At 41.0% G+C, this 26,496-nt stretch overlaps 2 protein-coding genes across 2 annotated transcripts; both read left to right on the top strand.

Annotated features, from left to right (window-relative positions):
* Nucleotides 1-459: 459 nt before the first annotated feature.
* LOC120042492 (gastrula zinc finger protein XlCGF17.1-like) lies at nt 460-2,734 on the top strand. Its single transcript, XM_038987325.1, has 3 exons — nt 460-475; nt 1,352-2,098; nt 2,204-2,734. Exons 1-3 carry the CDS (start codon nt 460-462, stop codon nt 2,494-2,496), a joined length of 1,056 nt encoding a protein of 351 aa, XP_038843253.1. The 3' UTR covers nt 2,497-2,734.
* Nucleotides 2,735-7,927: 5,193 nt separating this feature from the next.
* LOC120042506 (zinc finger protein 239-like) lies at nt 7,928-22,322 on the top strand. Its single transcript, XM_038987339.1, has 2 exons — nt 7,928-8,107; nt 21,451-22,322. Exons 1-2 carry the CDS (start codon nt 7,948-7,950, stop codon nt 22,011-22,013), a joined length of 723 nt encoding a protein of 240 aa, XP_038843267.1. The 5' UTR covers nt 7,928-7,947; the 3' UTR covers nt 22,014-22,322.
* Nucleotides 22,323-26,496: the final 4,174 nt, after the last annotated feature.

The raw sequence follows: 26,496 nt of genomic DNA, 5'->3' as shown, positions 1-26,496 counted from the left end.
ACATGGACAGACTGACTAGTACCACATGGACAGACTGACTAGTACCACATGGACAGACTGACTAGTACCACATGGACAGACTGACTAGTACCACATGGACAGACTGACTAGTACCACATGGACAGACTGACTAGTACCACATGGACAGACTGACTAGTACCACATGGACAGGCTGACTAGTACCACATGGACAGACTGACTACTATCACATGGACAGACTGACTAGTACCACATGGACAGACTGACTAGTACTACATGGACAGGCTGACTAGTACCACATGGACAGGCTGACTAGTACCACATGGACAGACTGACTACTACCACATGGACTGACATCACCCACTAAATGTCAGTTGACACTGGCCCGGTGTGCCACTGGCAAATGTACTTGAATGTTGAACCCTGTGTATTCGGTTCACGTTGGTCCTATATGTCTACCACTTTGTGTAGCCGTTAGCGATGCTAATGTCTTCAGGTAGACTGAAAGACAATTTAAAGGTAACTACAAAGTAGCCTCTGTCTACCTGCCAGAATCGTGTGATTATTTGCATCAATCCATTGGCCATTTGTTTGGAAAACTCCCATCACAACTGTGCTACAGAAATACTGCTAGACAATCAAGAATGTCTGGCTGGTGGCACTAGAATTAAAGGGTAACTACACACAAAAAATAATAATATTGCAGATTTTTTCCTCCCAAAAATACATTTATTCTGATGTGGTTAAAGTTGTGGATTTAGAACATTCAATATTGTTTTTCTATTTTCTATTAAAGTGTGATTTTGAGAGGGCGAAAACCTGAAGAAGAAGAAATAATGGGGAAATCAATTCTCCCCACATTTTGTTTTGTTGTCGTGGTATCTCTTTTCTTTGCTGTTACAGTAAATCAACGTAAGAACACAGGGGAATGCTAATTTAACAGATGGCTAGTCATTATTAGCCTGGTTCTATTATGGGACACAGGCCAGGTCATTATAAATTATCACATTTAATTGAGGGAAAATGTGGTTGCTATCACTGTTGTGGTTGTGTCACCTAGCTACCTTAAGATGGATGCACTAACTGAGGGAAACTGTGTTTACTATCACTGTTGTGGTTGTCTCACCAAGCTACCTTAAGATGGATGCACTAACTGCAAGTTGCTCTGGATAGTGACCATACTATTCCCTTAAAGCCACACAGTGTAAAATACATGGGTCATGTAAACAATGGAGCACATGCATCACATGCTAAGAGCACTTGACTGTAAGTCTCTCTGGATAAGAGAGTCTGCTAAATGATTAAAATGACAAATGTATGTGGAGATTTCATTCAGGTCTCCCTGTTTAACCACTCTGTTTGTCTTTGGCAGAAGACCGACCAGAATCAGAGGAACCGGAGACGTCTGAACCAGCGAGACGACACCACTGTTCACAGTGTGGAAAGAGTTTTACCCATTTAGGGAGCCTTAAAAACCACAAGAGAACACATGTAGAGAAGAAGTCTTACAACTGTTCCCAGTGTGGAAAGAGTTTTAGCTGGTCTGGGCAACTGAAAGAACATGAGAGAATACACACAGGAGTGAAGCCTCACCAGTGCTCCCAATGTGGAAAGAGATTTTTCAAGTCATCACATCTGAACGAGCATAAGAGAATACACACAGGAGAAAAAACATTCCAATGCTCTCAGTGTGGAAGGACATTTTCCCGATCAGGGGACCTGAAATCTCATGAGAGAACACACACAGGGGAAAAGCCTTATCACTGCTCTCAATGTGGAAAGAGTTTTACCCGTTTAGGGAACCAAAAAATGCATGAGCGAATACACACAGGAGTGAAGCCTTACCACTGTTCCCAGTGTGGAAAGAGTTTTGCGAAGTTAGGGAACCTTAAAATACATAACCGAATACACACAGGAGAAAAACCATTCCAATGCTCTCAGTGTGGAAAGACATTTTCACGATCAGGGGACTTGAAATCACACAAAAAAATACACACAGGGGAAAAGCCTTATCACTGTTCCCATTGTAAAAGTAGTTTTAGCTGGTCAGGGCAACTGAAAGAGCATGAGAGAACACACACAGGAGTGAAGCCTTACCACTGTTCCCAGTGTGGAAAGAGTTTTAGGAGGTTGGGGTCCCTTAAATCACATAAGATGTATACACACACAGGAGAAAAGCCATGCAACTTCTCCCAGTGTGAAAACAATAAGTACGTGTCATTAGGGGACATGAAAAAGCATGAGGGAACACACTCTGTAGAGAAGCCTTTCCAGTGCTCTCAGTGTGGAAAGGGATTTATCCAGTCATCCCATCTGAAAGTGCATAAGAGAATACACACAAGAGAGAAGCCATTCCAATGCTTGCAGTGTGGAAAGAGTTATACCCGGTTAGGAAATTTGAAAACGCATGAGATGACACACACAGGAGAGAAGCCTTTCCAATGCCGTCAGTGTGGAAAGCGTTTTACCTGGTTAGGGAACCTGAAAATGCATAAGGTGACACATAAAGTAGGATAGCCTCACCTCTTTTCCCAGTGTGAAAAGGGTTTTGTTCATTTAAAGGGCTTGGAAAGAGCATGAGAAAGTACATACACAGGAGGAGAAGACATACCACTGCTCTCATTGCCCAAATACATTTCCAGAGGACCTGAAATCACATGAGAGAAAAAAGAGAGGCTGTGTTCTGACTTATTATTTTGATTAAGAATTTTCATTTTTGGGGTTTGTGACATGAAATCTAATTGTATATATTAAATCATACTCACAATTAGGCCTACATTTGTTTTTAGTTTTTAAATCTCCAGACATGGTCATATCTCAAATCTGATTCAATCAAATGAAATGTGTATTAGGTTTTCATTATACACATTGATTGAATGGATGCAAATGTGGATGTTAATTTGATGATTTGGATATTTCAAAATGTAAATTAACAAGTAGATTAATATAATTCAGATTTCTTTATTCTAACCTTGAAAACCTCTTGAATTTAGTTGTTGTGTGTCATTGACTTAATTTGTGTACTAGTCATCAAGGAATATGAAAATGTGTTGTTCTGATGATGACATTGGACATTAAAAACACTCACTACCTCATGAATGTTCCCATCAGTATTATTAAAACACTCACTACCTCATGAATGTTCCCATCAGTATTATTAAAACAATCACTAACCTCATGAATGTTCCCATCAGTATTATTAAAACACTCACTAACCTCATGAATGTTCCCATCAGTATTATTAAAACACTCACTACCTCATGAATGTTCCCATCAGTATTATTCAAACATTCACTACCTCATGAATGTTCCCATCAGTATTATTAAAACACTCACTACCTCATGAATGTTCCCATCAGTATTATTAAAACACTCACTACCTCATGAATGTTCCCATCAGTATTATTAAAACACTCACTACCTCATGAATGTTCCCATCAGTATTATTAAAACACTCACTACCTCATGAATGTTCCCATCAGTATTATTAAAACACTCACTACCTCATGAATGTTCCCATCAGTATTATTAAAACACTCACTACCTCATGAATGTTCCCATCAGTATTATTAAAACACTCACTACCTCATGAATGTTCCCATCAGTATTATTAAAACACTCACTACCTCATGAATGTTCCCATCAGTATTATTAAAACATTCAGTATCTCATGAATGTTCCCATCAGTATTATTAAAACACTCACTACCTCATGAATGTTCCCATCAGTATTATTAAAACATTCAGTATCTCATGAATGTTCCCATCACTATTGTCAGAAAAAACCCAGGTGCTGATTATAAAAAGTACTTGATTAATGCAACAGTTTTTTCTGAATAGTGTAGGATGTTAGTCTGATGATGGTAGTGTGGTGCTGGGGAGTAGTTCTCTAGAAGTTATACCATATGTATGAAGGTGCATTAACTCTGGAGAACCTTAAAGGTGAGCAGCACAATCTGACATTTGATCTTAAACAGGAAGCCAATAGAGCTGGAATAAAACAGTAAGCCAATAGAGGTGAGCAAACAGGAAGCTTCCTAAACAGGAAGCCAATAGAGGTGAGCAAACAGGAAGCTTCCTATACAGGAAGCCAATAGAGATGAGCAAACAGGAAGCTTCTTAAACAGGAAGCCAATAGAGGTTGAATAAAACAGGGGTGATGTTTTTTTTCTGGTTTGTGGTCTGGAAAGAAGCCTGGGATTCCTGTCAGCAGTAGTCAAGAACGACCTGATTGGAGCGATGTTACGCGGGTGGAAAAATGACACTTTATTGATGTTGCTTCAAATGAGAAAGTGCTCATCTTGTTCTCTGCACTTTTAGAGCCAATAAGCAGAAGGTCTGTTTTGCTGCAATTAAGTTTAATCTGCATCCGTCTTTTGGTTGCATCTAAACAGTCTGTCAGTCTGGTTCTCAGTGTCCTCAGCTAGACAGTTTGTCAGTCTGGTTCTCAGTGTCCTCAGCTAGACAGTCTGTCAGTCTGGTTCTCAGTGTCCTCAGCTAGACAGTCTGTCAGTCTGGTTCTCAGTGTCCTCAGCTAGACAGTCTGTCAGTCTGGTTCTCAGCGTCCTCAGCTAGACAGTTTGTCAGTCTGGTTCTCAGTGTCCTCAGCTAGACAGTCTGTCAGTCTGGTTCTCAGTGTCCTCAACTAGACAGTCTGTCAGTCTGGTTCTCAGTGTCCTCAGCTAGACAGTCTGTCAGTCTGGTTCTCAGTGTCCTCAGCTAGACAGTCTGTCAGTCTGGTTCTCAGTGTCCTCAGCTAGACAGTTTGTCAGTCTGGTTCTCAGTGTCCTCAGCTAGACAGTCTGTCAGTCTGGTTCTCAGTGTCCTCAGCTAGACAGTCTGTCAGTCTGGTTCTCAGTGTCCTCAGCTAGACAGTTTGTCAGTCTGGTTCTCAGTGTCCTCAGCTAGACAGTTTGTCAGTCTGGTTCTCAGTGTCCTCAGCTAGACAGTTTGTCAGTCTGGTTCTTGAAGTCTCAGTGTCCTCATCTAGACAGTTTGTCAGTCTGGTTCTCAGTGTCCTCAACTAGACAGTTTGTCAGTCTGGTTCTCAGTGTCCTCAGCTAGACAGTTTGTCAGTCTGGTTCTCAGTGTCCTCAGCTAGACAGTTTGTCAGTCTGGTTCTCAGTGTCCTCATCTAGACAGTTTGTCAGTCTGGTTCTCAGTGTCCTCAGCTAGACAGTTTTTCAGTCTGGTTCTCAGTGTCCTCAGCTAGACAGTTTGTCAGTCTGGTTCTCAGTGTCCTCATCTAGACAGTCTGTCAGTTTGGTTCTTGAAGTCTCAATGTGAGTCTTTGTCCTCACATATATTTATGTCAGCAGCATAACCCTAACCATAACCCTAACCATAACCCTAACCCTAACCCTAATATAAAAACAACATTAATTTCTACTGGTGTGAGTGTTTAATAGAAAAACAACATGAGTTTCTACTGGTGTGGGTGTTTAATAGAAAAACAACATCAATTTCTATTGGTGTGGGTGTTTAATAGAAAAACAACATGAGTTTCTACTGGTGTGGGTGTTTAATAGAAAAACAACATTAATTTCTAATGGTGTGGATGTTTAACAGAAAAACAACATCAATTTCTACTGGTGTGGGTGTTTAATAGAAAAACAACATGAGTTTCTACTGGTGTGGGTGTTTAATAGAAAAACAACATCAATTTCTATTGGTGTGGGTGTTTAATAGAATAACAACATGAGTTTCTACTGGTGTGGGTGTTTAATAGAAAAACAACAAAAGTGGATATTTAAAGCCCACAACAATGCTTAAACCACATCAGGAGACCACTCTTGAGCTATGGGAAAATCTAAGAAATTTTAATTTTTGTGTGTAGATACCCTTTAATTCAAGTGGCACCAGCAAGAGCCTTGCTTGGTTAGTGGTGTCTCTGTAGCACACGTGATTGCAGAGTTTGCTGAACAAATCACAACTGGATTGATGCAAATAATCATGATATCATTCTGCCAGGTAGGCATAGACTACTATGAAGTGACTTGCTTGGGCCAAGAAACACGAGCAATGGACATTAGACCGGTGTCCTTTGGTCTGGAGTCCAAATTGGTCTGGAGTCCAAACAAAGACACACCGCCGTGTCTTTGTGAGACGCGGTGTGGGTGAACGGATGATCTCTGCATGTGTATTTCCCACCGTAAAGAATGGAGGAGGAGGTGTTATGGGGTTGGGGTGCTTTGCTGGTGACACTGTCAGTGATTTATTTAGAATTCAAGGCACACTTAACCAGCATGGCTACCACAGCATTCTGCAGTGGTATGCCACGCCGTCTGGTTTGGGCTTAGTGGGACTATCATTTGTTTTTCAACAGGACAATGACCCACCACACCTCCAGGCTGTGTAAGGGCTATTTTACCAAGAAGGAGAGTTATGGACTGCTGCATCAGATGACCTGGCCTCCACAACCCCCCGACCTCAACCAAATTGAGATGGTTTGGGATGAGTTGGACCGCAGAGTGAAGGAAAAGCAGCCAACAAGTGCTCAGCATATTTACCTTTATTTAGCATATGTGGGAACTCCTTCAAGACTGTTGGAAAATAATTCCAGGTGAAGATGATTGAGATAATGCCAAGAGTGTGCAAAGCTGTCATCAAGGCAAAGGGTGGCTATTTGAAGAGTCTCAAATATAAAATAGATTCAGATTTGTTTAACACTTTTTTGGTTACTACATGATTCCATATGTGTTATTTTATAGTTTTGATGTCTTCACTATTATTCTACAATGTAGAAAACTGTAAAAATAAAGAAAAACCCTTGAATGAGTCTGTGTTCTAAAACTTTTGACTGGTAGTGTACATATAAATATATATATATTTAATCAACAACAGTAACATACAACACGGAACAGCCAGAGGAATTACATTAATACAGGATTGCAAAGAGGGGAAAAAACAAACAAATCCGCATATCAAACACAGACATGTAGCCAATAAATTTGGGACATTTTGTTTTGCATACATTTGAATGATTCAAAATCATTTCCCAAATCAGTAAAAAAAAAGGCCCGTTTCTATCATGTATGTTGATTTGTGTATTACCTTTTTTTCCTCGTAAAATAAGGAGATTGTTAGTTAATAAGAGCTTGTGAGTAAGCGTTTCACGGTAAGGTCTACAACTGTTGTATTCGGCGCATGTGACAAATAACATTTGATTTGATGTAGTGGATAATTGTGTTACCCACTCCAGTCAGCAGACGGCGATATGAGTATTTCAGGTGATTCTTCTAGCGTGACGTATAATCTAGTGGACGGTACGGCTGTCGACTACTGAATCAGCCACATCGGTAGCTTGCTAGCCGACATAAAACCGAACAATTGAAGCTACTTTGACAATTTTGTGTATATTAATCGGCGTTTTAGACAATTATTTGTACTTATATAGTAGTTAACTTAATGTACTTGTTCAATTTACTACTTTGTTCAGATTGATTTGATTCTGAGCCTAGCACTAGGCTAGTCGCTAATGCTAACTAGCTAGCTAACGTCCCTCACCATGAGCTCACTAAGCTACTCGTCCCTTGCTAAAGAAGAGGATGTTTACTGGACGGAGAAAGAAGCTCTGGAGCTGAACATTGTCGTAAAAGAAGAAGAGGAGAATATTACAGTGAAAGAAGAAGAAGCTTTCAGAATAAAACAGGAGGAAGAGGAGGCTATCACATTGAAAGAAGAAGAGGAGGATGTTAAAGTGAAAGAAGAGAAAAAACAGTTTGCAGTGAAAGAGGAAGAGGGGATAGAGGCTGTCACAGTGAAAGAGGTAGAAGCTTTCAGAATTAAAAAGGAGGAAGAGGAGGCTGTTATAGTGAAAGAAGATAAGTATATTTTTGGAGTGAAAGTGGAAGAGGGGATAGAGGCTGTCACAGTGGAAGAGGAGGAGGGGATAGAGGCTGTCACAGTGAAAGAGGAAGAGGGGATAGAGGCTGTCACAGTGAAAGAGGAGGAGGTAGAAGCTTTCAGAATGAAAAAGGAGGAAGAGAAGGATGTTATCGTGAAAAAAGTGGAAGAACCTTTTAGAGAGGAAGAGGATGATATCTCAATGAAGGTAAAGGAGGACGACGTTTTGGGAGTGAAAGAGGAGGAAGGAGAGGAAGAGGAGACTGAAGATCTGATTAACACCGGTGAGTATTGTCTTAATAACGGGCATAGACTCCGCACTGTCTACACATGAATAGCACTGTCTACACATGAATAGCACTGTCTACACATGAATAGCACTGTCTACACATGAATAGGTTGTTCAGTACTATAGGAATTGTTAAAGGGCCAATCTGCGATTGGTACATGGACTTTTACATGAATAATATTTAAGACTAGCTCTCAAAAACCCTTCTATGTATGTAGGGTTTTCAGCCATTACATTCACCCCCATTTGGCTCCATGTAAACTACAATTCTATGTATGTAGGGTTTTCAGCCATTACAGTCACCCACATTTGGCTCCATGTAAACTACAATTCTTCTATGTATGTAGGGTTTTCAGCCATAACATTCACCCACATTTGGCTCCATGTAAACTACAATTCTTCTATGTATGTAGGGTTTTCAGCCATAACATTCACCCACATTTGGCTCCATGTAAACTACAATTCTTCTATGTATGTAGGGTTTTCAGCCATAACATTCACCCACATTTGGCTCCATGTAAACTACAATTCTTCTATGTATGTAGGGTTTTCAGCCAGAACATTCACCCACATTTGGCACCATGTAAACTACAATTCCGACGCTGTGCTCCAACAGGTTTAGAAACATGCTGATATGCCCGTTATAGTTCATGTCAGCGACAAAGATTCTTTGAAATAGAAAAGAGACTTACTGTAGCAGTTTTGCACGGATCCAAACACTGTGTATGTCTCCAATTGACGAACTAAACTTCCTCCCCAGTTAGCTTACACACAGGTGTTCGGAGCATGCGAAATATTCAAATCAAGCTTTATTTATACAGCACATTTCAGACATGGAATGCAAAACAATGTCCTTCACAGGAAATAAATGAAAACAATGAAAATAAATTAAACTGAAATATTTACTACAAAACACATGAGAGGATATACATTTAAAGAACAGCAATACAAACTGAAACCTTTACCCCACAACACATATGATAAAACAACTGAATCCTTTACCACACAACACATATGATAAAACAACTGAAACCTTTACCATACAACACATATGATAAAACAACTGACTCCTTTACCCCACAACACATACGATAAAACAACTGAATCCTTTACCCCACAACACATATGATAAAACAACTGAATCCTTTACCCCACAACACATATGATAAAACAACTGAAACCACACAACACATATGATAAAACAACTGAAACCTTTACCACACAACACATATGATAAAACAACTGAATCCTTTACCCCACAACACATATGATACAACTGAAAAATAACTAAAACTGAATGACTAAAAAGCAACCTGAGGAAAAGCAGTGCTAAAAAGGTGTTGTAAGATCTCTTTTAAATATGTCCACAGTTTCAGCCCCACTCAGGTTCTCTGGCAGGCTGTTACAGAGGCTGGGTGCATATTAGGCTACCTGCTGGGGCGGCAGGTAGCCTAGTGGTTGGACTAGTAACCGGAAGGTTGCAAGATCGAATCCCCGAGCTGACAAGGTAAAAATCTGTCGTTCTGCCCCTGAACAAGGCAGTTAATTGAAAATAAGAATTTGTTCTTAACTGACTTGCCTAGTTAAATAAAGGTGAAATAAAAAAATACATCAATTTAACTCAAGGCTGCCTCTCCATGGCTCTTGGTCCAAGGCTTTGGGATCGTTAAAAGGCCAGTGCCAGAGGACCTGGGTACATCACTTAAAAGCATGTCTGACATGTATTGCTGTGCACAATCGTGGATTGATTTAAAAACCAATAGAATAATCTTTAAATTAATTCTAAAACTCACAGGCAGCCAGTGCAGAGACCTTAAAACCGGTGTAATGTGCTCTCCATCTGGTCTTGGTCAGTACCCGTGCTGCAGCATTCTGTATGTTTTACAGTTGACCAATGGCTTTCTTGGGTAGACCAGACATGAGACCATTACAGTAGTCAAGCCTGCTTGTAATAAAAGCATGGATGAGTCTCTCTGTATCAGCCTGAGAGAGAAACGGCCGCAGATGTTCCTCAGTTGGTAAAAAGCTTTTGTCACATTCTTAATGTGTGATTAGAAATTTAGTTCAGAATCTAAAATAACACCTAGGTTTTTTTACCTGGTGTTTTATTGTTATGTTTATTGCCCGTGAATGAAAATGTGTGGCCAGAATCTCTCTCTCTGCTTTGGCTCCAACAATAAGTACTTTGGTCTTGTCTCGATTTAGCAGGAGGAAGTTGTGAGCCATCCAAGTATTTAAATCACTAATACAGTCTAATAATTTATCCGTGGAGCTAAAATCTTCTGGTCACACAGAAATGTAAAGATGTGTATCATCTGCGAAGCAGCAAAAATCAGTGCTGTGCTTTCTAAAAACTCTGCCAAGGGGCTAGACTCCGTCTACACATGAATAGGTTGTTACATACAGTGCCTTCGGAAAGTATTCAGACCCCTTCCACATTTTGTACATTACAGCCTTATTCTAAAATGGATTAAATACATACAAGATCCTCAGCCATCTTTTTTATTTAACCCTTTATTTGACCAGGTAAATTGAGTGAGAACACATTCTCATTAACAGCAACAACCTGGGGAATAGTTACAGGGGAGATGTGAGGGGAAATGAATGAGCCAGTTGTGAGCTGGGGATGATTAGGTGACCTTGATGGTATGAGGGCCAGATTGGGAATTAATCCAGGACACCGGGGTTAACACCCCTACTCTTACGATAAGTGCCATGGGATCGTTAGTGACCACAGAGAGTCAGGACACCCGTTTAACATCCCATCCTAAAGACCGCACCCTACACAGGGCAATGTCCCAAATCACTGCCCTGGGGCATTGGGATATTGTTTTAGACCAGAGGAAATGGTGCCTCCTACTGGCCCTCCAACACCACTTCCAGCAGCATCTGGTCTCCCATCCAGGGATCAACCAGGACCAACCCTGCTTAGCTTCAGAAGCAAGCCAGCAGTGGTATGCAAGGTGGTATGCTGCTGACCTAACATTACCCCATAATGGCAAAGCAAAAACAGGTTTTTTAGAAAACTGAAATACCTTATTTACATAAGTATTCAGATCCTTCCCAATGAGACTAGAAATTGAGCTCAGGTGCATCCTGTTTCTATTGATCATCCTTGAGATGTTTCTACAACTTGGAGTCCACCTGTGGTAAATTCAATTGATTGGACATGATTTGTAAAGGCACACACCTGTCTATATAAGGTTCCACAGTTGACAGTGCATCTCAGAGCAAAAAACAAGCTATGAGGTCAGAGGAACTGTCCTTAGAGGTCCGAGACAGGACTGTGTCGAGGCACAGATCTGGGGAAGGGTACCAAAACATTTCTGCAGCATTGAATGTCCCGAAGAACCCAGTGGCCTCCATCATTCTTAAATGGAAGAAGTTTGAAACAAACAAGACTCTTCCTAGAGCTGGACGTCCGGCCAAACTGAGCAAACTGGGGAGAAGGGCCTTGGTCAGGGAGGTGATCAAGTACCTGATGGTCACTCTGACAGAGCTCCAGAGTTCCTATGTGGATATGGGAGAACCTTCCAGAAGTACAACCATCTCTGCAGCACTCCACCAATCAGTGGCAGGGACTGGGAGACAGTCAGGATCAAGGTAAAGATGAACGGAGCAAAGTACAGAGAGATCCTTGATGAAAACCTGCTCCAGAGCTCTCAGAACCTCAGACTGGGGCAAGGTCTCTGAATGTCCTTGAATGGCCCAACCAGAGCCCGGACTTGAACCCGATCAATCATCTCTGAAGAGACCTGAAAATAGGTGTGCAGTAACGCTCCCCATCCAACCTGAGAGAGCTTGAGAGGATCTGCAGAGAACAATGGGAGAAACTCCCCAAATACAGGTGTGCCAAGCTTGTAGCGTCATACCCAAGAAGACTCGAGGCTGTAATCGCTGCCAAAGGTGTTTCAACAAAGTACTGAGTAAAGGGTCTGAATACTTATGTAAATGTTATATTTCAGTTTTTTTAATTTTATTAATTAGATAAAAAATGTAAAACCCTGTTTTTGCTTTGTCATTATTGGCAATTTAATCAATTTTAGAATAAAGCTGTAATGTAACAAAATGTGAGAAAAAAAGTCAAGGGGTCTGAATACTTTCCGAAGGACCTATATATAAAAATAGCTAATGAGCACAGGTGGTGGCCTATGTATATACAGTCGTGGCCAAAAGTTTTGAGAATGACACATTTTAACAAAGTCTGTTGCCTCAGGTTTTATGATGGCAATTTGTATATGCTCCAGAATGTTATTAATAGTGATCAGATGAATTGCAATTTATTGCTAAGTCCCTCTTTGTCATGCAAATGAACCGAATCCCCAAAAAACATTTCCACTGCATTTCAGCCCTGCCACAAAAGGACCAGCTGACATCATGTCAGTGATTCTCTCGTTAATACAGGTGTCGTGTCTTTGCTATCGTTAAATTGAAGACTTATAGTTTTTATCATAGATTCCTGTAATTAGGGCTTACGCTATCACTTGAGTAATAACGTAACTAATTAACTATGAATTCGAGGGCACCAGGGAAAGTTATTAGATTACAAAGTTATAATTTCCCAATATAACCTTTCAGATATTTTCATATCTGATCAATAGTCTTCTGATTAATGATTTATTTACTGTACCTCACGTCAGTCTCATTCCAAACGTCGTAAATCGTTGATTATCTGCACGAACCCAGTCTTCACTATGAGTCATCCATACATCAATTGTCTTAAATCATTTATTTATTACTAACTAATTAATTCACAGAAATGCATAAACAAACAAACAAACAAACTTAAAATAGTTACATGAAATGATGGGAGCAATATGCCCTAGTGGGCTGAACCGGCATGGCGGCTGTTAGACAAAGGGAAAGTTGCGTTCGACCAAGAATTCACTACAGAGTCCATAATTATAACAATTGACATGCTAATCCTTACACATGAACGCTCACTCATTCGGGAACAATTGCAATCAATATATATATAGTTACGTTCAGTGTGTGTGTCGCCTTGGTCGTTGGAGAGAAGTTCGTTTTGGTTGGAGTGAAGTTCTGTCTCGGTTGTGGATTGTTCAGAGTGTCATTCGTTATAGAATGGATGTTTCGGCGGTTCTCTTTCTTCGCGTTCAATGATACCGAATTCCTAGCTGCAGACTAGAAGTCAATATCAAAGACTTGTTATGATTCGTATAAGAGTTTTAACCACGTGGGATGGTTAAAAGATTCAGCAGTCTGGTCTCAAACCTTGGCCCTCTCGTTATCGAGGTAAGCTGGTCTGCCACCTTTGTCCTCTCGTGATTGAGAGAAACATGGTCTAAATGGTAATTTCTTAAAGTTGGCTTTTATTCAGATAGCAGAGAGGGGTGGTTCCATGGTCTCTGACCCAACTGGCTCAGGGGCGGTCCTTGGATTTAGTTCAAATACAACAGGGAGTTGTATTTTTCTTCATTAAACAGTTCAAAATCATATTACACAATTATACAAACAGTATCATACTCACTCATTCATTTTATACAACACACAGATGTAAACCTCATATCTGAGGTTATTATATAAACAGCGGTATGGTAATGTAGTCCCACAGTCTCACATGAGTTTCCCACGTGGTGACAAATGGACCGGTTCATAGCTGGACTGTCCACCGGTCTTTCATACTTTTGCAGGAATATGAAATATGTTCGTACCCCAAGTTCTGTGAGGTGGAAGAGAATTCCTTTGTCCTGAAAGTTTACCCTCTGTCTATAATACTATTGGCCATGAGGAGATTCTCAGGAATTTACGACATCTCTCTGTGATCACCGCATGGGTTGTGGTAGGAAAGGGAGAGGCAGAGAGAGGGGGATGGGGTTTGAAGTACCCAAGCAGGCAACATCATGACACAGGTGTGAGTGTTGACGAGGACAAGGCTGGAGATCACTCTGTCATGCTGATTGAGTTCGAAATGCAGACTGGAAGCTTCAAAAGGAGGGTGGTGCTTGGAATCATTGTTCTTCCTCTGTCAACCATGGTTACCTGCAAGGAAACACGTGCCGTCATCATTGCTTTGCACATAAAGGGCTTCACAGGCAAGGATATTGCTGCCAGTAAGATTGCACCTAAATCAACCATTTATCGGATCATCAAGAACTTCAAGGAGAGTGGTTAAATTGTTGTGAAGAAGGCTTCAGGGCGCCCAAGAAAGTCCAGCAGGCGCCAGGACCGTCTCCTAAAGTTGATTCAGCTGTGGGATCGGGGCACCACCAGTACAGAGCTTGCTCAGGAATGGCAGCAGGCAGGTGAGAGTGCAACTGCACGCACAGTGAGGCAAAGACTTTTGGAGGATGGCCTGGTGTCAAGAAGGGCATTAAAGAAGCCACTTCTCTCCAGGAAAAACATCAGGGACAGACTGATATTCTGCAAAAAGTACAGGGATTGGACTGCTGAGGACTGGGGACATTTTCTCTGATGAATCCCCTTTCCGATTGTTTGGGGCATCCGGAAAAAAGCTTGTCCGGAGAAGACAAGGTGAGCGCTACCATCAGTCCTGTGTCATGCCAACAGTAAAGCATTCTGAGACCATTCATGTGTGGGGTTGCTTCTCAGCCAAGGGAGTGGGCTCACTCACAATTTTGCCTAAGAACACAGCCATGAATAAATAATGGTACCAACACATCCTCCGAGAGCAACTTCTCCCAACAATCCAGGAACAGTTTGGTGATGAACAATGCCTTTTCCAGCATGATGGATCACATTGCCATAAGGCAAAAGTGATAACTAAGTGGCTCGGAGGCGGGTGGACAAACAAACAACACACAAATCCTGACAAACTCCAAGCATTGATTATACAAGAATGGGCTGCCATCAGTCAGGATGTGGCCCAGAAGATAATTGACAGCATGCCAAGGCAGATTGCAGAGGTCTCGAAAATGAAGAGTCAACACTGCAAATATTGACTCTGTATCAACTTAATGTAATTGTCAATAAAAGCCTTTGACACTTATGGAATGCTTGTAATTATACTTCAGTATTCCATAGTAACATCTGACAAAAATATCTAAAGACACTGAAGCAGCAAACTTTGTGGAAATTAATATTTGTGTCATTCTCAAAACTTTTCGCCACGACTGTCAATTATTATAATTTTTTTATATATTTTTTCCCCTCCCCATGGATAGACACTAACTACTGTTATATAGACACTAACTACTGTTATATAGACACTAACTACTGTTATATAGACACTAACTACTGTTATATAGACACTAACGGTAGTTAACTTCTACTTCCTCAGAAACCCGGGTCCGGGAGCACCCCCCACCACCCCCACCAGTAAAAAAGCTGACTAGCATAGCTAGCATAGCGTCACAAGTAAATAGTAGCATCTACATATCATTAAATCACAAGTCCAAGACACCAGATGAAAGATACACTTCTTGTGAATCCAGCAATCATTTCTGATTTTTAAAATGTTTTACAGGGAAGACACAATATGTAAATCTATTAGCTAACCACGTTAGCAAAAGACACCATTTTTCTTAGTCCACCATTTTTTCTCTCCACCAGTAGCTATCACCAATTCGACCAAATAAAGATATTGATAGCCACTAACCAAGAAAAAACTTAATCAGATGACAGTCTGATAACCTATGCTATACAATAAATATGTTTTGTTAGAAAAATGTGCATATTTCAGGTATAAATCATCGTTTACAATTGCACCCACCATCACAACTCGACTAGAATAAATACAGAGAGCAACGTGTATTACCTAATTACTAATCATAAAACATTTCTTAAAAATACACAGCGTACAGTAATTGAAAGACACAGATCCTGTGAATCCAGACAATATTTCAGATTTTCTAAGTGTTTTACAGCGAAAACACAATAAATCGTTATATTAGCATACCACATGTGCAAACATTACCCCAGCATTGATTCAAGGCAAAAACAGCGATAGCGTTATCACCACCAAAATATATTAATTTTTTCACTAGCCTTCTCAGAATTCTTCCGATGACACTCCTGTAACATCATATTACACAATCCATATAGAGTTTGATCGAAAATGTGCATATTTAGCGGCACAAATCGCGCTTACACAATGGAAATACTGTCCAACTACTCAAGCAATCTGCCCGGCGCCATCTTGGAAAGACACCTATTTTTATCGAAAACTATTCATAAACTTGACAAAAAAAATACAAGTTGGACAGCAATCGAAAGACAAATTAGTTCTTAATGCAATCGCTGAATTACATTTTTAAAATGATCCTTACTGTGCAATACAGGGTGCGCCAAAGCGAAGCTACCCAAAAAAAAAAAGGCGGAATATGCGTTTAACATTTTTCAACAGAACAACGATTTATCATCATAAATAGTTCTTACTATTAGCTGAGCTTCCATCAGAATCTTGGGCAATGTATCCTTTCTCCGGTCTAATCGTCTTTTGGTCGAAAGATGTCCTCTTGTCCTGTCGAAATGGCCACTAACGTTCGGCATGTACTGGAAAAGTGTCCAACTCTTGAAAGTGCGTCACAAAGAAATGCCAGAAAATCGCAATAAACGGATATAAATTGCTATAAATCGGTTTAAATTAACTACCTTATGATGTCTTTAACACCTATAACGAATAAAAACATGACCCGGGGTATAGAAGTGGCTAAACCAAAGCTTGGAAGGAGGCCAGTCCGACGTCCACTCTGCGTCGAGCGCACGGCTGAAAAGAAAGGCACTTCCGCCCCAGGCTCTAATATAAGGTCCCAGATTGCGCAATCGACCCCATTCAAATTGTCACCACTTACTGACATCTAGAGGAAGGCGTAGGCAGTGTTTGTAGCCCCACAGCATTCACAGGGACTTAAAAAATGACCTGGGAACAGAGGCCAAGATTTCTGAAATCTCACTCCCTGGCAGGAAAAGTGCTGTAGAATGAGTTCTGTTTCACTCAGAGACATAATTCCAACGGTTTTAGAAACTAGAGAGTGTTTTCTATCCAATAATACGAGCAAGAATTGAGTACTAGGCAGTTTAATTTGGAAACGTCAAGAAAAAAATTGTGCTAACAGCTCCCCCTATTGACAAAAGGTTAACATATATGACTAGACCCCATGGATAGACACTAACTACTGTTATATAGACTTTAAAGGTAGTTAACATCTATGACTAGACTAGACCCCATGGATAGACACTAACTACTGTTATATAGACAATAACTACTGTTATATAGACACTAAAGGTAGTTAACATCTATGACTAGACTAGACCCCATGGATAGACACTAACTACTGTTATATAGACACTAACTACTGTTATATAGACACTAACTACTGTTATATAGACACTAACTACTGTTATATAGACACTAACGGTAGTTAACATCTATGACTAGACCCCATGGATAGACACTAACTACTGTTATATAGACACTAAAGGTAGTTAACATCTATGACTAGACTAGACCCCATGGATAGACACTAACTACTGTTATATAGACACTAACTACTGTTATATAGACACTAACTACTGTTATATAGACACTAACGGTAGTTAACATCTATGACTAGACCCCATGGATAGACACTAACTACTGTTATATAGACACTAACTACTGTTATATAGACACTAAAGGTAGTTAACATCTATGACTAGACTAGACCCCATGGATAGACACTAACTACTGTTATATAGACACTAACTACTGTTATATAGACACTAAAGGTAGTTAACATCTATGACTAGACTAGTCCCCATGGATAGACACTAACTACTGTTATATAGACACTAACTACTGTTATATAGACACTAAAGGTAGTTAACATCTATGACTAGACTAGTCCCCATGGATAGACACTAACTACTGTTATATAGACACTAACTACTGTTATATAGACACTAAAGGTAGTTAACATCTATGACTAGACTAGACCCCATGGATAGACACTAACTACTGTTATATAGACACGAACTACTGTTATATAGACACGAACTACTGTTATATAGACACTACCTACTGTTATATAGACACTAACTACTGTTATATAGACACTAACTACAGTTATATAGACACTAAAGGTAGTTAACATCTATGACTAGACTAGACCCCATGGATAGACACTAACTACTGTTATATAGACACGAACTACTGTTATATAGACACTACCTACTGTTATATAGACACGAACTACTGTTATATAGACACTAACTACTGTTATATAGACACTAACTACTGTTATATAGACACTAAAGGTAGTTAACATCTATGACTAGACTAGACCCCATGGATAGACACTAACTACTGTTATATAGACACTAACTACTGTTATATAGACACTAACTACTGTTATATAGACACTAACTACTGTTATATGGACACTAACGGCAGTTAACATCTATGACTAGACCCCATGGATAGACACTAACTACTGTTATATAGACACTAACTACTGTTATATAGACACTAAAGGTAGTTAACATCTATGACTAGACTAGACCCCATGGATAGACACTAACTACTGTTATATAGACACTAAAGGTAGTTAACATCTATGACTAGACTAGACCCCGTGGATAGACACTACCTACTGTTATATAGACACTAACTACTGTTATATAGACACTAAAGGTAGTTAACATCTATGACTAGACTAGACCCCATGGATAGACACTAACTACTGTTATATAGACACTAACTACTGTTATATAGACACTAACTACTGTTATATAGACACTAAAGGTAGTTAACATCTATGACTAGACCCCATGGATAGACACTAACTACTGTTATATAGACACTAACTACTGTTATATAGACACTAACTACTGTTATATAGACACTAACTACTGTTATATAGACACTAACGGTAGTTAACATCAATGACTAGTCCAATTGAGACCAGTGTCTCGTTTACAACGGTGCCCCGAGGACAAAAAAAAACCTCCCATCAACACAACGACGACAACAAAAAGATAACTACAAGACAGCTATAAATACATTCCGTCAGGTTATTACAACAAGTTAGAATAATCCATTGAAACAATTGCTCACCAGTGAATTAATTTATCATTTTAAACTGCCCTACTCGGCACCAGGGAATCCAGGTGCAATTTGTTTTGTAAGATATTCCATAACTGTGGTGTGTTAAAACTAAAGGCAGATTTACCAAACTTTGTAGAGACAAGCGGGACTTTAAGAGTTAACCAAACCAGTTCTCAGGGCTGGTTATCTCCATATTGTTATATTTCAACAAGGAAGTGAGATATGTTGGAAGCTTGTGGAGCAGGAAGTGAGGTATGTTTCCTGCTTGTGGAGCAGGAAGTGAGATATGTTGGAAGCTTGTGGAGCAGGAAGTGAGATATGTTGGAAGCTTATGGAGCAGGAAGTGAGGTATGTTAGAAGCTTGTGGAGCAGGAAGTGAGGTATGTTGGAAGCTTGTGGAGCAGGAAGTGAGGTATGTTGGAAGCTTGTGGAGCAGGAAGTGAGGTATGTTGGAAGCTTATGGAGCAGGAAGTGAGGTATGTTGGAAGCTTGTGGAGCAGGAAGTGAGGTATGTTGGAAGCTTGTGGAGCAGGAAGTGAGGTATGTTGGAAGCTTGTGGAGCAGGAAGTGAGGTATGTTGGAAGCTTGTGGAGCAGGAAGTGAGGTATGTTGGAAGCTTGTGGAGCAGGAAGTGAGGTATGTTGGAAGCTTGTGGAGCAGGAAGTGAGGTATGTTGGAAGCTTGTGGAGCAGGAAGTGAGGTATGTTGGAAGCTTGTGGAGCAGGAAGTGAGGTATGTTGGAAGCTTGTGGAGCAGGAAGTGAGGTATGTTGGAAGCTTGTGGAGCAGGAAGTGAGGTATGTTGGAAGCTTGTGGAGCAGGAAGTGAGGTATGTTGGAAGCTTGTGGAGCAGGAAGTGAGGTATGTTGGAAGCTTGTGGAGCAGGAAGTGAGGTATGTTGGAAGCTTGTGGAGTAGGAAGTGAGATATGTTGGAAGCTTGTGGAGCAGGAAGTGAGATATGTTGGAAGCTTGTGGAGCAGAGCTTTGTAAACAAGAATGGAGTAATGTAGAGATCTACGGGACTTTAGTGAGGTCCAGCTCACCTGATACAGGATGCAGTGATGCGTATTAAAACTGTCACCTGTAATTAAAAGAAGGCCGCTAAGGTAGACGGAGGTTTAAGAGTCGTGGCTGCTGCATTCTGGTAAATGGTGACATCATAGCCAACAATGGAAAGTTGTCATCTGCTCCCTGCTCTTCGTGGCCAATATGTATTTCTAAAATATGAAGAAGTCTACTTTACATTAGAGCTTTTTAACGAGCTTCATCAGTATGTTTTCTAGGCTTTAGTGGAAGGGGAGGAAGGGGAGGAAGGGGAGGAAGGAGAGGAAGGAGAGGAAGGAGAGAAAGGAGAGAAAGGAGAGAAAGGAGAGAAAGGAGAGAAAGGAGAGAGAGAGAGAGAGAGAGAGAGAGAGAGAGAGAGAGAGAGAGAGAGAGAGAGAGAGAGAGAGAGAGATGTATTTCCAAAATGAAGTAGTCTACTTTACATTGGAGCTTTTTAACGAGCTTCATGTTTTCTAGACTTTAGTGGAAGGGGAGGAAGGAGGGAGGGAGGAGGGAGGGAGAGAGGGAGATGTATTTCTAAAATGAAGAGGTCTACTTTACATTGGAGCTTCATGTTTTCTAGACTTTAGAGCTTTATCAATCCAAACCTCCAGATACTTCTAGAACCCGCTGAGAGAAACCATCCAATGAGTGGAGACGTAGCCCATCTGAGACATGTTAACTATCACTGTTGTGGTTGTCTCACCTAGCTACCTTAAGATGGATGCACTAACTGAGGGAAACTGTGTTTACTATCACTGTTGTGGTTGTGTCACCTAGCTACCTTAAGATGGATGCACTAACTGAGGGAAACTGTATTTACTATCACTGTTGTGGTTGTGTCACCTAGCTACCTTAAGATGGATGCACTAACTGAGGGAAACTGTGTTTACTATCATTGTTGTGGTTGTCTCACCTAGCTACCTTAAGGTGGATGCACTAACTGAGGGGAAATGTATTTACTATCACTGTTGTGGTTGTGTCACCTAGCTACCTTAAGATGGATGCACTAACTGAGGGAAAATGTATTTACTATCACTGTTGTGGTTGTGTCACCTAGCTACCTTAAGATGGATGCACTAACTGCAAGTTGCTCTGAATAGTGACCATACTATTCCCTTAAAGCCACACAGTGTAAAACACATGGGTCATGTAAACAATGGAGCACATGCTAAGAGCACTTCACTGTAAGTCTCTCTGGATAAGAGCGTCTGCTAAATGACTAAAATGTATGTGGAGATTTCATTCAGGTCTCCCTGTTTAACCACTCTGTTTGTCTTTGGCAGAAGACCGACCAGAATCAGAGGAACCGGAGACGTCTGAACCAGCGAGACGACACCACTGTTCACAGTGTGGAAAGATTTTTAACCATTTAGGGAATCTTAAAAACCATAAGAGAACACATGCAGAGAAGAAGTCTTACAACTGTTCCCAGTGTGGAATGAGTTTTACCCGGTTAGGGAACCTAAAATCGCATGAGAGAATACACACAGGAGACAAGCCATACCAATGCTTCCAGTGTGGAAAGAGATTTATCGAGCCAGCACAACTGAAAGTTCATAGGAGAAAACACACAGGGGAAAAACCATTCCAATGCTCTCAGTGTGGAAATACATTTTCCCGATCAGGGGACCTGAAATCACATGAGAGAACACACACAGGGGAAAAGCCTTACCACTGTTCCAATTGTGAAAAGAGTTTCAGTTGGTCAGGGCAACTGAAAGAGCATAAGAGAATACACACAGGAGAGAAGCCGTTCCAATGCTCTCAGTGTGGAAAGAGTTTTACTCAATTAAGGAGCCTGAAAAGTCATGAGAGGACACACACAGGGGAGAAGCCTTTCCAATGATCTCAGTGTGGAAATGGTTTTACCCGGTTAGGGTACCTGAAAACACATGAGGTGACACACAAAGGAGGGTAGCCTCACCTCTGCTCCCAGTGTGAAAGAGTTTTACTCAATTAAGGGTCCTGAAAGAGCAGGAGAGAATAAATACTCTTCATGTCACTACTCATTGTGGAAAGACATGTTCTGGCTTATGGTTTTGACTGAGAATTTGTGTTTTTGTCATGAAATCTAATTGTATATATTAAATCATACTCACAAATAGGTCGACATTTGTTTTTTATATTTGAGATTCTTCAAAGTAGCCACCCTTTGCCTTGATGACAGCTTTGCACACTCTTGGCATTCTTTCAACCAGCTTCATGAGGTAGTCACCTGGAATTAATTTCAATTAACAGGTGTGCCTTGTGAAGTTCATTTGTGGAATTTCTTTCCTTCTTAATGTGTTTGAGCCAATCAGTTGTGTTGTGACAAGGTAGGGGGGGTGGTATCCAGAAGATAGCCCTATTTGGAAAAAGACCAAGTCCATATTATGGCAAGAACAGCTCAAAAAAGCAAAGTGAAACAACAGTCCATCATTATTTTAAGACACGAAGGACAATCAATCCGGAAAATCTCAAGAACTTTGAAAGTTTCTTCAAGTGCAGTCGCAAAAACCATCAAGCGCTATGATGAAACTGGCTCTCATGAGGACCGCCACAGGAAAGGAAGACCCAGAGTTACCTCTGCTGCAGAGGATAAGTTCATTAGAGTTACCAGACTCAGAAATGGGCAAATAACTGCACCTCAGATTGCAGCAAATAAACGCAGTTGACAGTGAGAGGACATTTATTTTTTTGCTGAGTTTATTTTACAATGTAGAAAATAGTAAAAATAAAGAAAAACCCTTTAATGAGTAGGTGTCCAAAGTTTTGACTGGTACTGTGTATATATAAGCCTAACTCAGGAAGAGTAGCTGAGGTGTAGTTTAGTAGGATGGAGGCCCCATAGTTGTATGGATCTGTAACTGCTACAGTGTAGTTTGGTCGGATGGAGGCTCCATAGCTGTATGGATCTGTTACTGCTACAGTGTAGTTTAGTAGGATGGAGGCTCCATAGCTGTATGGATCTGTAACTGCTACAGTGTAGTTTAGTAGGATGGAGTCTCCATAGCTGTATGGATCTGGTACTGCTACAGTGTAGTTTAGTAGGATGGAGGCTCCATAGCTGTTTGGATCTGTAACTGCTACAGTGTAGTTTAGTAGGATGGAGGCTCCATAGCTGTATGGATCTGTTACTGCTACAGTGTAGTTTAGTAGGATGAAGGCTCCATAGCTGTATGGATCTGTTACTGCTACAGTGTAGTTTGGTCGGATGGAGGCTCCATAGCTGTATGGATCTGTAACTGCTACAGTGTAGTTTAGTAGGATGGAGTCTCCATAGCTGTTTGGATCTGTAACTGCTACAGTGTAGTTTAGTAGGATGAAGGCTCCATAGCTGTATGGATCTGTTACTGCTACAGTGTAGTTTAGTAGGATGAAGGCGCCATAGCTGTATGGATCTGTAACTGCTACAGTGTAGTTTAGTAGGATGGAGGCTCCATAGCTGTATGGATCTGGAACTGCTACAGTGTAGTTTAGTAGGATGAAGGCTCCATAGCTGTATGGATCTGTAACTGCTACAGTGTAGTTTAGTAGGATGAAGGCTTCATAGCTGTATGGATCTGTAACTGCTACAGTGTAGTTTAGTAGGATGGAGGCTCCATAGCTGTATGGATCTGCTACAGTGTAGTTTAGTAGGATGGAGGCTCCATAGCTGTATGGATCTGCTACAGTGTAGTTTAGTAGGATGGAGGCTCCATAGCTGTTTGGATCTGTAACTGCTACAGTGTAGTTTAGTAGGATGGAGGCTCCATAGCTGTATGGATCTGTAACTGCTACAGTGTAGTTTAGTAGGATGAAGGCTCCATATCTGTATGGATCTGTAACTGCTACAGTGTAGTTTAGTAGGATGGAGGCTCCATAGCTGTTTGGATCTGTAACTGCTACAGTGTAGTTTAGTAGGATGGAGGCTCCATAGCTGTATGTATCTGTAACTGCTACAGTGTAGTTTAGTAGGATTGAGTCTCCATAGCTGTATGTATCTGTTACTGCTACAGTGTAGTTTAGTAGGATGGAGGCCCCATAGCTGAATGGATCTGTAACTGCTACAGTGTAGTTTAGTAGGATGGAGGCTCCATAGCTGTATGGATCTGTAACTGCTACAGTGTAGTTTAGTAGGATGGAGGCTCCATAGCTGTATGGATCTGTTACTGCTACAGTGTAGTTTGGTCGGATGGAGGCCCCATAGCTGTATGGATCTGTTACTGCTACAGTGTAGTTTAGTAGGATGGAGGCTCCATAGCTGTATGGATCTGTTACTGCTATAGTGTAGTTTAGTAGGATGGAGGCTCCATAGCTGTATGGATCTGTAACTGCTACAGTGTAGTTTAGTAGGATGGAGGCTCCATAGCTGTATGGATCTGTTACTGCTACAGTGTAGTTTAGTAGGATGAAGGCTCCATAGCTGTATGGATCTGTTACTGCTACAGTGTAGTTTGGTTGGATGGAGGCTCCATAGCTGTATGGATCTGTAACTGCTACAGTGTAGTTTAGTAGGATGGAGTCTCCATAGCTGTTTGGATCTGTTACTGCTACAGTGTAGTTTAGTAGGATGGAGGCTCCATAGCTGTATGGATCTGTAACTGCTACAGTGTAGTTTAGTAGGATGAAGGCTCCATAGCTGTATGGATCTGTAACTGCTACAGTGTAGTTTAGTAGGATGGAGGCTCCATAGCTGTATGGATCTGGAACTGCTACAGTGTAGTTTAGTAGGATGAAGGCTCCATAGCTGTATGGATCTGTAACTGCTACAGTGTAGTTTAGTAGGATGAAGGCTCCATAGCTGTATGGATCTGTAACTGCTACAGTGTAGTTTAGTAGGATGAAGGCTCCATAGCTGTATGGATCTGCTACAGTGTAGTTGAGTAGGATGGAGGCTCCATAGCTGTATGGATCTGCTACAGTGTAGTTGAGTAGGATGGAGGCTCCATAGCTGTATTGATCTGTAACTGCTACAGTGTAGTTTAGTAGGATGGGGGCTCCATAGCTGTATTGATCTGTAACTACTACATTGTAGTTTAGTAGGATGGAGGCTCCATAGCTGTATGGATCTGCTACAGTGTAGTTTAGTAGGATGGAGGCTCCATAGCTGTATGGATCTGCTACAGTGTAGTTTAGTAGGATGGAGGCTCCATAGCTGTTTGGATCTGTAACTGCTACAGTGTAGTTTAGTAGGATGGAGGCTCCATAGCTGTATGGATCTGTAACTGCTACAGTGTAGTTTAGTAGGATGGAGGCTCCATAGCTGTATGGATCTGTAACTGCTACAGTGTAGTTTAGTAGGATGAAGGCTCCATATCTGTATGGATCTGTAACTGCTACAGTGTAGTTTAGTAGGATGGAGGCTCCATAGCTGTTTGGATCTGTAACTGCTACAGTGTAGTTTAGTAGGATGGAGGCTCCATAGCTGTATGTATCTGTAACTGCTACAGTGTAGTTTAGTAGGATGGAGTCTCCATAGCTGTATGTATCCTGTTACTGTACAGTGTAGTTTAGTAGGATGGAGGCCCCATAGCTGAATGGATCTGTAACTGCTACCGTGTAGTTTAGTAGGATGGAGGCGTCATAGCTGTATGGATCTGTAACTGCCTACAGTGTAGTTTAGTAGGATGGAGGCTCCATAGCTGTTATTGGATCTATTACTGCTACAGTGTAGTTTAGTAGGATGGAGGCTCCATAGCTGTATGGATCTGCTACAGTGGTAGTTTAGTAGGATGGAGGCTCCATAGCTGTATGGATCTGCTACAGTGTAGTTTAGTAGGATGGAGGCTCCATAGCTGTATTGATCTGTAACTACTACATTGTAGTTTAGTAGGATGGAGGCTCCATAGCTGTATGGATCTGTAACTACTACATTGTAGTTTAGTAGGATGGAGGCTCCATAGCGTAGGATCTGTAACTACTACATTGTAGTTTAGTAGGATGGAGGCTCCATAGCTGTATGGATCTGCTACAGTGTGTTGAGTAGGATGGAAGGCTCCATAGCTGTATGGAATCTGCTACAGTGTAGTTTAGTATGGAGGATGGAGCTCATAGCTGTATGGATCTGTAACTACTACATTGTAGTTTAGTAGGATGGAGGCTCCATAGCTGTATGGATCTGTAACTACTACATTGTAGTTTAGTAGGATGGAGGCTCCATAGCTCTATGGATCTGCTACAGTGTAGTTGAGTAGGATGGAGGCTCCATAGCTGTATGGATCTGTAACTGCTACAGTGTAGTTTAGTAGGATGGAGGCTTCATAGCTGTATGGATCTGTTACTGCTACAGTGTAGTTTGGTCGGATGGAGGCCCCATAGCTGTATGGATCTGTTACTGCTACAGTGTAGTTTAGTAGGATGGAGGATCC

Source organism: Salvelinus namaycush, unplaced genomic scaffold (genome assembly GCF_016432855.1).
Source record: "Salvelinus namaycush isolate Seneca unplaced genomic scaffold, SaNama_1.0 Scaffold7, whole genome shotgun sequence".
In the NCBI taxonomy this organism is placed as follows: Eukaryota; Metazoa; Chordata; class Actinopteri; order Salmoniformes; family Salmonidae; genus Salvelinus; species Salvelinus namaycush.
This window is presented reverse-complemented; position numbering and strand designations above follow the sequence as displayed.

Bases quoted from the DNA above. Each gene is read 5' to 3' on its own strand.
- LOC120042492 (XM_038987325.1), top strand. The intron at 2,099-2,203 runs GTTTTAGGAGGT...ACGTGTCATTAG, and splicing joins CTGTTCCCAGTGTGGAAAGA to GGGACATGAAAAAGCATGAG.
- LOC120042506 (XM_038987339.1), top strand. From the start codon at position 7,948: ATGAAAAAGGAGGAAGAGAAGGATGTTATCGTGAAAAAAGTGGAAGAA. The intron at 8,108-21,450 runs GTGAGTATTGTC...TGTCTTTGGCAG, and splicing joins TGAAGATCTGATTAACACCG to AAGACCGACCAGAATCAGAG.